Here is a 13,251-nt window from a genome sequence, read left to right on the forward strand (position 1 = left end):
ATTATTAAAGGAACTAAACTTTTTAAAAATAACAAATTCTATAGCAACGGCAGTTAGTAAAATATGTTACATTACATCAACCAAACACTTAAATTTTACATTCAAACCAAATTAATCAAACAAGATAATAAAACATACTAGACATTATACCTTCTAATCTTACATTCCTGTAATCCTTGAACCAAGACCCCTAAATAGTTGGATTGATGAGTCACAACCAACTTTGGAGACGTGGTTGAAGTGGCTGTGGGAAGTCTCATATTTGTAAGTTAGCTTGAGTAGACCACCTTTATGAGACCAAGTAAGGCCGAGGTGCAACATAAAAGTATCTAGGCGAGGTATCTTTAAGCGGAGTATCTCAGCGAGTTTTAAGAACAGCCTAGCTAGGTCTTAGTTGGCCAAAGTGGTTGGCTTGCCGTGGTGTAGATGTGTAACACGATCTGATAACTTTTTGGTACATTGAGATGGCAATAACAGAAATTGAACCTTGCTCTTTAGGTGCCAACAAGTTGTTGACCAATTTAGTAAATTAAGACTTTACAAATAAATGTTATATTAAGATATTGTTAATGGATTTATAATCATTTTATTTGATACATTATAATTATTAAATTTTACTAAAATTATTAACAAATCTATATAATGAATTTTACAATTTTTTCCTAATTTGATATTTAAATTTTTTTAGTCTAATTTGATACTTGAATTTGACATTTTTTAAACTAACGTCGTTGGTGTTTTGGGGGGCAATTTGTATAACATTTGACAAGTTTAAGTACCAAATGTAAACAAAGTGTCAAGTTCAGATGTCAAATTAGAAAAAGTTTCAAGTTTAGATATTAAATACTATATTAATGGATATTTTAATTCTTTTGGGTAAAATTATGGATATGTACTTTTTTTAAAAAAAGCATTAGGGGTTATTTGCGCAAATAAGCTATTTGTACTAACTAAACTACTGGGGAGGCAAAAACACGTTTGAAAAGCACTTTTTCCAAACGTGATTTGCTTATAACATTATTTGCCATTTATCCTTGTGGTTAAATGTAAGTGAAAAATATTTAACACAAATAATTTTTTATAATATTCGAATTTATTCTACTCACAATATAAGTAAAAAATAAATATTTGACACATAAAAATCATATATAAGAAATTGGTATATATGTAAGATAATGATATATATAAAATATATTTTTTATTATTTAATTAGATATTTTTTATTTTGTTCATATAAATAAAAAGGTTATTAGTTAAAAACATAAACTAAAAAAATGCTTGAGAAAAGATTAACCAATTTCTTTTAGGTGAATTACAGGGTAAAGCCCAAACACCTAACACAACTAGTGCGACCTGAATTCAGGCCACATCTAGAACGATGAACACCCTTAACCATTAGATCATCACATAAGGTATATAAAAAGGTGGTTTTGGGTCATCTTAAATTTGGCATTCTTTCTGTCATGATTTTCCTGTTCTGATAGCATTTAGTATACTTTTTAAGATCATATGATCATTCTTAGTAGGAAAATAATTTTACTATTATGGAATCTTATTATTCATGATTTTTGCTGATGTGCTCATTATTATTTCTACAAAACTAAAGATTCCACTTACCCATTTCATTTAAAATCTATCAAATTATTTTATTTTAATAATTAAACAAGTTTTTATTTTTTTAATTTTTTTAAACTTACATATAGTTTCATAAATAAACTAGTTTTATGATATAGAATTTCTCAATAAATTATTTAAATTTCATATGTCATATATAAACTATGTTGTAAGCATGAGAGTTTGAGTTTAATCTCAAGCAATCCGTTCCCTACCTCCAATTATAAAAAATAAAATAGAAAGTAATTAATATATATTATTCTTTATGATACATTTATTATATGGTTGAAAAATAAAATAATATAAAAATAATTCGATTAAAAAATTAATGCAATAAGAAAAATAATAAAATATAATTTGTTGAGATTCAATATAGAATAATATGAATTTAAGTATGTTGAAATGTATTTTTACATTCTTATTTAAGATTTAGATAACAGTTAATTTAAAAAAAAAAATTGGAGAAGTGAATAACTTATTAAATTACCTTCAATATTGTATTTTTGTTAGTATGCAATATTATCTAAACTTTTGTTTTTACATTTGATTAATTGAGTGAAAAAAAATTTAGGAGGGGGAATTCAAATGTATATTTTTATGAGAGTTAAAATGTAATTTTACAATTTTAATAGCTTATATCTTTATAGAATTTATAATATTAAATAAAAAAATTCATTTTGGGAAGGGGTAAAGTGTAATTTTATCGTTTACTAAATTAAAATCTTATAAGACTTAAAGGGCTAAAGTGAAATTTTACATTTTCTTCCTAGTCTATGATTTTTTATACCCTCTCAACTCTTAAATAGCCCACAATGCATAATATATAAAATTAATTTAGTAAAAGAATTGCATAATATTATAAACTTTAACCTTTATATATAATAAAACATGTTGTATCCATAAAACACTAAAATCTGATATTGAGACGATGACTCCATTTTAAACACTTGAGAAACAAACCTTTCTTCTTTCTATTTTATTATTTTTCCTAATCAAATCTTTTGACATTATATTTGTTGTTGACAGCTGCCCACTTCTTGAAAACGCTTTTTGTGATTTTATATATATATATAAAAAAAACTATTCCTTTCTTTCTGTAAAATCCAGAAGAAGAAGAAGAAGAATCCTTGATTCATAATTTGATTGTCACTGTCTTTGCTTCTTCTTCTTCTTCTTCTTCTTTTTTTCAATTGATGAATTCAAGGCAACAAGTTCTTTGAGGGTCAGGGACTTGCCTAAAAAGTAAACATGCCTTTTCTTTAATCTGTTTTCTTCCATCATCTTTTCCCTCACTTTTGCCTCTTCTGATATTCCATTTTTAAAAACTTCCCATTCCTTGAAACAATAAATAAATAAAACCTTCATTTTTTGGTTTCTTTCTCGAATCTTCAATGAGATCTTGAGTGGTATCCCAAAATACTTCCAAATTTTTGAAATTGGGTCATCGAATTTGAGACCAAAATCTTGTCAAAATAAAAAATAAAAAATAATCAAATATATATAACCTATAATGTCATGGCAACAACACCATGTAAGATAAGAAAACGAGGTTGTTCATCTTCTTCTCCATCGTCGTCGTCGTCGTCGTCATCATCTTTCATCCAAAAATACAGATTCAAGCGTGCAGTTTTGGTGGGAAAAAAGGCAGGATCAACGACCCCTGTTCCTACATGGATAACGGCTACAACGAAGTCGCCGTCATTAGCAATGCCAAGCGCTGAATTTCCACCAAAGATTGTTGCCCAAACCAAAGAAGCCTCAGTTTCCGCTAGAAAACTTGCTGCCACTTTGTGGGAGATTAATACAATCCCTTCCCCACAACCTAAGGAAGTATTGGCGAAGAAAGATAAGAGGAGAAAAGCTTGTAGAGTTGCAAAAATGGCTCATACTTTGGCCCAAAATTTGTCTGATCCGTCCTATAGTCCTTTTTCAGAGGTTGGGTTTTTAATTTGTTCATGCTTTATATCAGTTTGAAGTTCTGGAAAACATTTCTTCTGAAAATCTTATTGGCTGCTTTTTTTTTTTCGTAGAAGATGGATGGAGGCAGAGTCCAATCTCATAGGAGAAGAGCTTCAATTGTTTCTCAAAAGCTTCAAGTAACTGATTATAAGTTGGGGAGCTTGGGCCCTGTTGGCAGTGGTAGTTTCATGGAGGTGATAACTTTCTTTTCTTTTTTCTTTCTAACTTTTGGCTTTAATTCTTAAGTTTTTCTCTTTCAACCAGAGCACTTTTTTGGTGTCATTATCTGCAAATCTTGGCAAATGCATGTTCTACTGTTGTTTTCTTCAAAATGGCTCTTTCTCTTAAGGTTTTGCAATGGGGAAATTATCATATTTTTGCAATTGTTTTTTAGAATTAAAATTTCACTTTTTGTTGAAAATAGAAGTGGGGAACATTGATAATGACATCTGCCCAGATTTATCCCCCACAATCTGCAATTTTAAATTTATTGCAGATCAAATATTTTCAATTGTGTGTGCTTTTTTAGATATCTATGTTCGTTTTTGTTTGTATATTTGGGTAATTTTATTTATTTTGGGTACTGATGATATGCCTTGCAATGCAGATTGAAACTCATTCTAAACGCAAAAATTATGGCGGATGCATAATTGGAGTTAGAGCTCGTTTAAAGGATGTGAGTAATGGCTTAGCCACTTCTAAAGAACTACTTAAAGTTTTGAATCGAATTTGTGGTCTCGAAGAGCAACATACGACGAGCATGTCTTTGGTCTCAGCATTACGTGTTGAAATTGATCGAGCTCGAATCCATGTTGATCAATTGGTTCGAGAGCAACGATCCAACCGCAATGAAATCGAGCACCTCATGAGGCATTTTGCGGAGGAAAAGGCCACTTGGAAGAGGAAAGAGCGCGAGAGAATCCACAATGCCGTTTCGTGCATTGCCCAAGAGCTTGAGGTGGAGAAGAAACTCAGGAGGCAAACTGAGAGATTGAACAAGAAACTTGGAAAGGAATTGGCTGATACCGCAGCATCACTGTCCAAGGCAATGAAGGACCTCGAGAGTGAGAAGAGGGCGAAAGAGATCCTGGAGCAAGTCTGCGACGAGTTGGCTCGAGGCATTGGAGAAGATCGAGCCACAGTCGAAGAACTGAAACGAGAGTCAGCTAAAGTGAAGGAAGAAATTGACAAGGAAAGGGAAATGCTTCAGTTTGCTGATGTATTACGAGAGGAGCGAGTCCAGATGAAGCTCTCTGAAGCTAAATATCATTTCGAGGAGAAGAATGCAGTCGTCGAAAAGTTGAGAAATGAACTTGAGACCTACCTAGGAAACAAACTAGACGAAGAAAATGGCGATGGTTCACCGAATCTGCAGAGAATCAAAGAGCTCGAAGCTTATTTGAAGGAGATTGATTTTGGATCCTGTCAAATAGTGGAGAAAGATGTAGATAAAATCAATGTTACGAACGAGGAAGAGTGCCAAGGAGATGATTCAGCTGATAGTGATCTTCACTCCATTGAATTAAACATGGACAACAATGACATGAGCTACAAATGGAGCTATGCTTACAGAGATTATGTCGAAGATGGATCGAAGAAAACTTGGGTCGAAAAAGAAAGCAAGGGAAGGAAATCACTTTCTGAGATGATTTCATGGGGAAGTATTTGCCTAGAAAGAGGAAACTCAAACTCTAAAGATTGGGATTTTGAACTCGAAATCCCAGAAAAGTTCGAGAGGGATGGGACATACAATCCACCGTCGCAAGTCCAGGCACACGATTACGAAGACGAGATCAAAAGATATTGATCAGTTAAGAGTCTAAGAGATCATATATTACATAGCAATAAAATAGCTCCCATCCAAAGTTTTCCTAGTCCGACCAGGCAATGGAGCCATTTCGAGACAGGCTCGCCGGGGTCAAAGGGGGGTGGTTCGAAGCCCAAGCTCATCGGTACAATAAGTGAAGGCCGAACTTCAACAAGCTAAGATAGAAGAAACTTGTTATTTGTTTATTTGTTTGTTTGTTTTTTTTCTTTAGCTCTCATTACCGATGGCTTTGTTGCATTTTCTTGAAATTCAAAAGCTGGTTTTTGCTGCTTATGTTTTTAATCATTTGCCGAACTTGGGAAAAGCTGAAACTGTAAATTAACCTTGTGAATTTATGGATATTTATAAAGCATAAAACAATTATGGGGTTCATAAATTCTTGTCTCTAATCTGGGAGTAGTGACACTTGTCAACAGCCGGATGATTGGGAATCATACTCTGACACTATGAAAAAAGAGAAATGGGGAAAGGGGTTCCTTTGTCTTGTTTCTCCATGTTCTTTGAACATGGTTTTATCCCTCGTCCACAACTCAATTATTCAGCTCCAATGTAGAACAAGGAAATGTCGGAGTCGAGGATTAAGAAATTAAAAATAATTAATTAACGAGACACTTTTATTAATATTATTATTCTGAATTATTTCCAACATGTTACTTGGTATCTTATGTATTCTTTTTTATACAAGTCACCATCATCCATGTGACATTATCCTACCAAATCGTGTGGAATGAAATTTGTCTCAAAAACATACATTTGACAAAACTCCAGACACCTCACATGCCTCTGTAATTTGTATGATTAACTAACACCACCTCTTTATCTTTCATTCTCCACCCCAGGCCCCAATGGGTCTTCCCTCCTTCAATTATTTGACCAGTGAGGGTGAAAATGTGATACACTGGACATTTTTATTATTGATGCACCATGGTTTTTAAATAATGAAAACACCAAAATTGAGCAGCATTAATTTTATTTACACTTGTTAATGGCATGCACAACAAAATAGCTAATGAATCCCACCACAACTTTCAAACCAAGAAAATGGACCGTAAAAAGTAGCAGCATAAAATGAAGGGAAATTCGCAGAATCAAGGTTCTGTATCATTAGTTACAGAGGGGATGGATGAACACGAGCACAAAGGGGTCATCTGTTGAAAGAGAGATGCATTCCAATACCCTACAATTGGTACAGTCAGTCATCAGATGGCTATACAACTTTTATTCATCTGATTATAAGGGACCCAATGCGTATAACTTAAGATCACAGCAACTTATGAGCGTCTTCAGTTTTTTCAGATGCCGATGTAAAAGTAACTGGCTTTGCTGGATGGTCTCTCACAATCAAGCTAAGCACTTCTGGTCTTGAATAATGGCCCACCACATCGAAATCGAATTTCGCCCGTGCAATTTCTCCCATATCTGCTTGTCATTTAATCATATATACAGTCGGTGATCAATAAAGAAAGTTAATATCAAAGTATGCAGAACCAGTGGAGTTGAAACATGCAAGGGACATAGTAGTCGGAAACAGGAATCCTGCCTACAAGAAATTGGACAAGCAAACAAAGAGAAATAGACGAGCACATGCAGATTCAAAAACTGAGACATGGTATTATGGTCCACTCCAACCTGAAAGGTTCAATCATTTTAAGTTTCAAGATTTTGTCCACAAAATACACATGTTAAAGATAGTATGGCTACTTGTATCCCAAGTCAAGCTTTAGTTTACAATCGATGTTGGTTTCATGGTTTCTTTCTAGGACCACGACACAAATGTTACAATCCACACGAACTTGCAAGCTATTGTTTAGTTTGGCCCACTGAACCTTATGGTTTTGTCCTCGAAGGCACTTCACAAGTTAAAGATTCCTGATCAAACTCTACACAATCGATGCACACCACATAAACAAGTGTTTAAATCATGGTTTTCAGAACTGGACAGACCGGTCAGACTGGTTGGACCGGGAACCGATTAAGGTATCGGTCCAGAACAAGAAGTTGACCTGCAAACTGACACAGACTGGTTGAACAGGGTTAAAAAACCAGTTGACCGGAGGTTGAACCAGTTTTTTTCTATTTTTTTATTTTTAATGATTTTTTAATCGAACTGGTCAGACCGGTGAACCGGTGGTCTGACCAGTTCAACCACCGGTCTGGTTTTGAAAGCCTTGGTTTAAGTCATCATTGCATTGAAAACCCATTCTCAACATTGCTTTGAAGGTCAGCTCCCCATGGACCCTCTGACACAAACAAGTGTCTCAAGAATTTTAAAGAAACACGGGATCATCCATAGTCCAAGTCCAAGAGAAAGAGCATCTTGAACTATTAATATTACTTCTCATCAACATCTTGATGAGAAAAAAACCATATGCTGAATGGTTATTCATAACTTTTAAGACATTCTCTCTAGATTCTAAATCTAATACATTCTCCCTGAAACAACCAATTGCATGCAATCCAGCAATGATTTGGTCAAGTTAGAAAGAGAAGTTGAGTAGATATTAAATCATGGATTACTGTACAAACCTAGATCTGCTGATATAAGTGCCTCCCCATCGTAATTGGGTCCAGCCAGAATAGCTCCAGATGGTGATATAATGACACTTCCACCGGCACAGACGACAGAATCTGGATTGAGTTCGTCTTCTGTCCCGGAAAACAGATATTCTGGAGGAGGTGGGTAGTCTTTCCTCCGACAGAACTGGTTGGCTGACAACACAAAACACCCGCCTTCAAGAGCTATATGGGTCATTGATGCTTGCCACACAGCCCTGGAATCAGCGGTTGGTGCACAATATATTTCAATGCCTGCAATCCAATGTGTACATTCAAAGCCTTGCAAAAATAAAAAAGCTTTTGGTAGATAAAACTTTTGCAGGTAGATAATTCTTCGGTGTTGAATGACTGATTTTGGGCTAAATAACATGATCAAGTATCTACCACCCTCACTGTAACTCATGCATTCTACAAGAGTTATGGCTGCTTACCGACCATATTCGATAATGTTAAACACTAAACAACTATATCACATAAAAGGAAGTAAAACAAGATATAAGAAATACAAGAAACACAACAAAAATAAAATACATTTATGTTACTAAGAAAATACACAAATTTCCCTATTGCTAGCATATACCAAGGAGAATAGACTAAGCACTAAGCGCACAGGAAGTATTTGGCCCCAATGGTGTTCCACAATTTCAAGTTAATCCAACCCGTATCACTAATTCAATATCCATGCTTGTTTTTTTTTTGGAATCACTGTTTATATTTGAATAAAATATAAAATAATTCTTTAGATAATGAAATGGGTTTTCAACTTTCAAGCAAAAATAGTTCTTTTTCTAGTCTAACCAGGTCCCTACTTGCAATCAAAATCAAATTATGTACATTGAGCGTCTAAATGTAGGTGAAGGGTCAAATAATCGAACCTTTTGCATACATTGCTGTTCTTAAAAGTGGCATTTTATTTTCCCAACAAATGGCAGCCCCTATTTTCCCGATGGGAGTCTCGAAAACCGGAATTGTGGATCCATCTCCAAACCCCCAAATTATGCGCTCCAATGCCGTCGGCATGATCTTGCGGTGCTTCCCCAGGAACCGACCTTGAGAATCGAAAAACACCACCGTACAATATAGAGTGTATCCATCTCTCTCTATCACACCCATCACCAAGTAAACCTTATACTTTCCAGCCATGGCCGCCAAACGCTCGATTTCAGGACCTGCAGCAAACATTAATGGAAAGTGGCATTATTAACCCAAAATTTATTATCCAAAATCTGACAGAAATGATCAGAAACAAAATTTTAAAAAGCATGATAAATACAAACCAGGAACATCAATGGCTGAAGCGTGATATTTCCGGAAGTCTTCCTTCCCTTTAGCAGTGCGGTTCCCAATGGTAACGCCGAAGTTGGAGCCGCGTGGATATCCGCCGATAAACGCTTCAGGGAACACCACTAGCTGAGACCCATATCCGGCGGCTTCAGCCAACAACCTCTCCGCTTTGTCTAAAGTAGCGGGGGTGTCATAGAAAATGGTAGAAGCTTGGACCACGGTAGCTCGGACGGTGGGGGCGGAAGCGTCGCCACCCATGTCGACCTCGGCGAAGAGAGGTCCGTCGGGTTGTGGGGCGGGGACTATTGACATAGTGGGATTGGGATTTGAGAATGTGTGGTAGTGGAGAAGGTTGCATGTATGGTATGTGGAAGTAAATTAGAGTTTTAGTTTGAACAGGTTTTTAGGCGTTTTGGGTTAACCAGAGATTTCTAGACTGTTGTTCTACTTTAATCAAATTTGCTCTTCTGCTTTCAACAATTTCATGCTTTTCAACTAAATTTTTTATTGATATATTGATACATTTTAGGGAAGTTTAGTGAGTTTGAGAGAATTTCAAATTTATTTATCATTATTTTTACTTATTTTTTATTTAATATCAAAATCGATGGGTTTACGTAATCTGGCTGCGGATAAACCCAAAGCAAGATTGAGTGGTGACGAAAGAAATGGAAACCTCAGCCTGACATTATCAATATCTAAATAAACAAAGGTTTTTTTGATGAATTCTAAGTTTGCCTACAATCCTAACTATACATTAAAAGAAGATACTGTAGATGTTTTGCCTTCTAATCTTGACACGTTAGTCTTTTTTTCTTTCTTTGGTTTAGGTGGGATGGATGAAGGAAACAAAGAAAAATATGGTTTTTTTTCTACTTTGAATTATTTTTTATATAATGTACAAAATTATTTATAATTTTTTAAACCCTCTGAATAAAAAGAAAAATTATTTCAATATGCTTAAACCCATATTTTCTCACCTTCTATCCACAATCGAGTTATGCAATACCATATAGTGACCTATTGGTAGTCTCACAAACATCCCCAGTATCGTTGTTCTACCTAAGTGGGTCATCCTCGTAACCACCGATTCAAACAGGAGGGGATCTACGATGGGCAACTAGGACATGATTGCAATCAACCACGGAGGAAGGAGATAAAGTCATCAATCAACCTTGACGTGCACGTCAAGATGAAGTCAAAGTCGACGAGGAGTCACTAAACCAAATAGTGCGACAAAACCTTAGGCGTGCCCGACATCCACTCAGTTGTAGCACACATTCGGGGCACCGATGATTATGTTATTTTTTTAATTTTTTTGTTTTACATCCCAAATGTACACTTATTTACAATAAACGAAACAAATTTGTTAAACTGGTTTGATTTTTACACAATCAAGTTGTGAGTTTAAATTTTACAATTATTTATATTACTTTTTCATTTAAGTTTTTCTTCGTCCATTTGTTAAGTACAATGTTTTCAGAAAGCAAAAAATTGCTTAGAAGGTTCGAAAAAAGATTAAAACTTTGGCTTACGTATTGTAATACATCTTACTTCAATAATGAATATTAACTTACACTTTACAGAAAAATCAATGAATAAACGAATAAGTTAGTGTTTTCACTGCAAGAGTTAGTGTTCTACACTTTAATAATTAATGTTAACTTTGGCATGCGATTTCTACATTTTCCTCGATCAAGTTTATCTTCGGAATCCCGAGTTGCAGGAGCTTAGAAGTAATCAAGTTTGGTGGTTGAAACGTCTAGAGAGAAAATGCTCCCTGCAAGAGGTGTTTTCATCTGACATGGTAGTGAAAATGCCTCTCGCAGGATGTGTTTTCCATTGACTATGGCTTGAAAACGCATCATGCAGGAAGCGTTTTCACTGCCATGCCAGATGAAAACGCCCCCTGCAAGGAGCGTTTTCTCTCTTGGTGTTTCAACCACCAAACTTGATTGCTTTTGAGCCCTGCAACCTGAGATTCTCGGGATAATTTTTTCCCCTTTATACCTCACCCCATCCCCTATATAAATGCTCTTTCCTCATCCCTTACTCACATCTCAATCTTCTCTAAATTGTTTTTTTTTGTTGAAATTTTCAGGTTTAAAGATTTATTTCTCTCTCGCTTTGAGGGAGATGTAGTCATAGTTTTAAGTTGTGTTTAGGTTCACGATGATGTCATAGAGCTCGGTAACCTACAAATTTCACCTATTGTGTGAGTATGGAGTCATCACCTAAGAAATCAGAATCGTTTTGCAACTTAAGGTCCAAGTTGGCAGTGATTATACTATCTCAAGTTAAAGTGTAACTAAGGCTTCAAGTTTACAAAGGTTATTTTGTCAAAGGATGGAGCATAACTGAGACCGTAGTTGACAGTGTTAATGCAGGCAGCACAATGAGTTTCTCCTCATTAGAGGAGCATGCTTCATAAAACTTAAACATAAGAACGAGGAAGGAAAATGCAAAGGGCCTTCCAGTATAATCAAGTAATTCGTGTTGTCCATATCCACCAATGGTGGTGACCTTGTTAGTATAATTTGTTACACCTCAATACTGTCACAGGTTATAATAACGGGGCCATCGCCTTTGGTGGTGATAGATAAGACGCATTACTTGATTATATTGAAACGCCACTGCGTTTTCTTCCTCGTACTTATGTTTGAGTTTTATAAAGCATTCTCTTCTGATAAGAAGAACTCATTCTCGTGCCCACATAACCACTGTCAACTACAGCACCATTTATGGTTCATCCCTTAACAGTATAACATTTGTAAAGTTGAAGCTCCAGTTACACTTGAACCCCAAATTGTATAATCACCGTCAACTGAGACCTTGAGTTGCAACGCAGTCTGGCTTCCCGGGTGATGGCTCCATACTCACATGGCAGATGAAATTTGTAGGCCACCCAGCTTCACGGCACCGCCGTAAGTTCAAGCATTCTGTAAAACTATAACTATGTTTATCTCAAATACGGGCAAAATAAATCTACAAACTTTTAATTTCTAACCACAAAAAAAAATTTTAACCAAAGTGAAAACGCGCCTAGTAAGACGCGTTTTCAAGAGAGAATAAAAATAATATAGATGATAAATTTTAAAAAAATCAGCATAGTTTCTTAATTAGTTTCTTTTTTTCAACATATATGGTTAAATTAACCTGAAAACAAGCATGCAAAAATATTTAAATAACAAATAATGTTAATAACCTAAAAGAAGGCTAAAAACTAAACATAGGTGGGTAAACTTTAAAAATAATTCATCGTTTACTCATTGGTTGAAATATTTAAACTCACAAATAAAACGCTTTTTTAATGATTGATTTTCTTAAATTATCTTAATTTTACTTTAGATGATATATTTAAAGTTTTTTAAGAGTAAACAATCACTTCATATATTTAAATATTTTGTTGCAAACTAATTTAGGACTCATACACATTTTGCTTACAAACACATTATTTTTATTGTTAAAATATATATAATATTAAATAATAAATAATAATTTAAGTGATTGTATGATTAAAAAGTATAACTATATTGTCGAAACCACTTTTTAGGTTTAAAAAAAACGGGGATCGATTTTTAGAAATGAAAATTGGGAGTCGCCACCGATCCTTTATTGAGGTGTGATCAGTACACCTTAAAACGATTTTAGGTCTACGAATTTTGAGGAAATAGGTTCGGGAGTCGGTTACGCACGAGGAAGGGTTAGCACCCTCGTAACGCCCAAAATTGGTACCGAATTGATTGTTTAATGTCTTAGTGTCGAAATTTTTGAAAAAATTTTAAATACGATTCTTTCTCTTCGTTTATTAATTTTACAAAAGATGCTTGGATAAATCGAGGTGAATGCTAAAGATCATCTCATCTTAGAGTAATAAAACGTCATACCCAATATATTAGGACACGACATTTTTAGTCCTCAAGAACGAGCTTGTCTTTTGATTTTCAAAATTCTTAAGGTTGAAAAGGGATATTCAATTGCTTGAAGTCAGATGAAAAATTGAAACCCAA

General features: G+C 34.8%; 2 protein-coding genes across 3 annotated transcripts; one reads left to right on the plus strand and one right to left on the minus strand.

Annotated features, from left to right (window-relative positions):
* The first annotated feature begins 2,520 nt into the window (after positions 1-2,520).
* Positions 2,521-5,758, plus strand: LOC107954123 (uncharacterized protein At5g41620). Of its 2 annotated transcripts, none has more exons than XM_041097601.1 (3): positions 2,521-3,549; positions 3,648-3,767; positions 4,181-5,758. In XM_041097601.1, the coding sequence occupies exons 1-3, from the start codon at positions 3,130-3,132 to the stop codon at positions 5,378-5,380; spliced, it is 1,740 nt and encodes a 579-aa protein (XP_040953535.1). In that variant the 5' UTR covers positions 2,521-3,129; the 3' UTR covers positions 5,381-5,758. The 2 variants fall into 2 exon arrangements, with proteins under 2 accessions (XP_040953535.1, XP_040953534.1); XM_041097600.1 differs by having other exon boundaries at positions 2,526-3,549; positions 3,645-3,767.
* Positions 5,759-6,443: 685 nt separating this feature from the next.
* On the minus strand, positions 6,444-10,125 carry LOC107954122 (bifunctional nitrilase/nitrile hydratase NIT4A). The gene is made up of 4 exons (XM_016889597.2): positions 9,235-10,125; positions 8,833-9,126; positions 7,928-8,209; positions 6,444-6,820 (listed from the first exon to the last, which is right to left on the minus strand). The coding sequence occupies exons 1-4, from the start codon at positions 9,551-9,553 to the stop codon at positions 6,663-6,665; spliced, it is 1,053 nt and encodes a 350-aa protein (XP_016745086.1). The 5' UTR covers positions 9,554-10,125; the 3' UTR covers positions 6,444-6,662.
* Between the last annotated feature and the right edge of the window lie 3,126 nt (positions 10,126-13,251).

Source organism: Gossypium hirsutum, chromosome D07, assembly GCF_007990345.1.
Source record: "Gossypium hirsutum isolate 1008001.06 chromosome D07, Gossypium_hirsutum_v2.1, whole genome shotgun sequence".
Taxonomy (NCBI): domain Eukaryota; kingdom Viridiplantae; phylum Streptophyta; class Magnoliopsida; order Malvales; family Malvaceae; genus Gossypium; species Gossypium hirsutum.

Coding starts and splice junctions, on each gene's coding strand:
- LOC107954123 (XM_041097600.1), top strand. CDS start 3,130: ATGGCAACAACACCATGTAAGATAAGAAAACGAGGTTGTTCATCTTCT. Junction 3,550..3,644: donor CCTATAGTCCTTTTTCAGAG/GTTGGGTTTTTA, acceptor TTTTTTTCGTAG/AAGATGGATGGAGGCAGAGT. Junction 3,768..4,180: donor GCAGTGGTAGTTTCATGGAG/GTGATAACTTTC, acceptor CTTGCAATGCAG/ATTGAAACTCATTCTAAACG.
- LOC107954122 (XM_016889597.2), bottom strand. CDS start 9,553: ATGTCAATAGTCCCCGCCCCACAACCCGACGGACCTCTCTTCGCCGAG. Junction 9,127..9,234: donor TTCAGCCATTGATGTTCCTG/GTTTGTATTTAT, acceptor TGTTTGCTGCAG/GTCCTGAAATCGAGCGTTTG. Junction 8,210..8,832: donor AACAGCAATGTATGCAAAAG/GTTCGATTATTT, acceptor ATTGGATTGCAG/GCATTGAAATATATTGTGCA.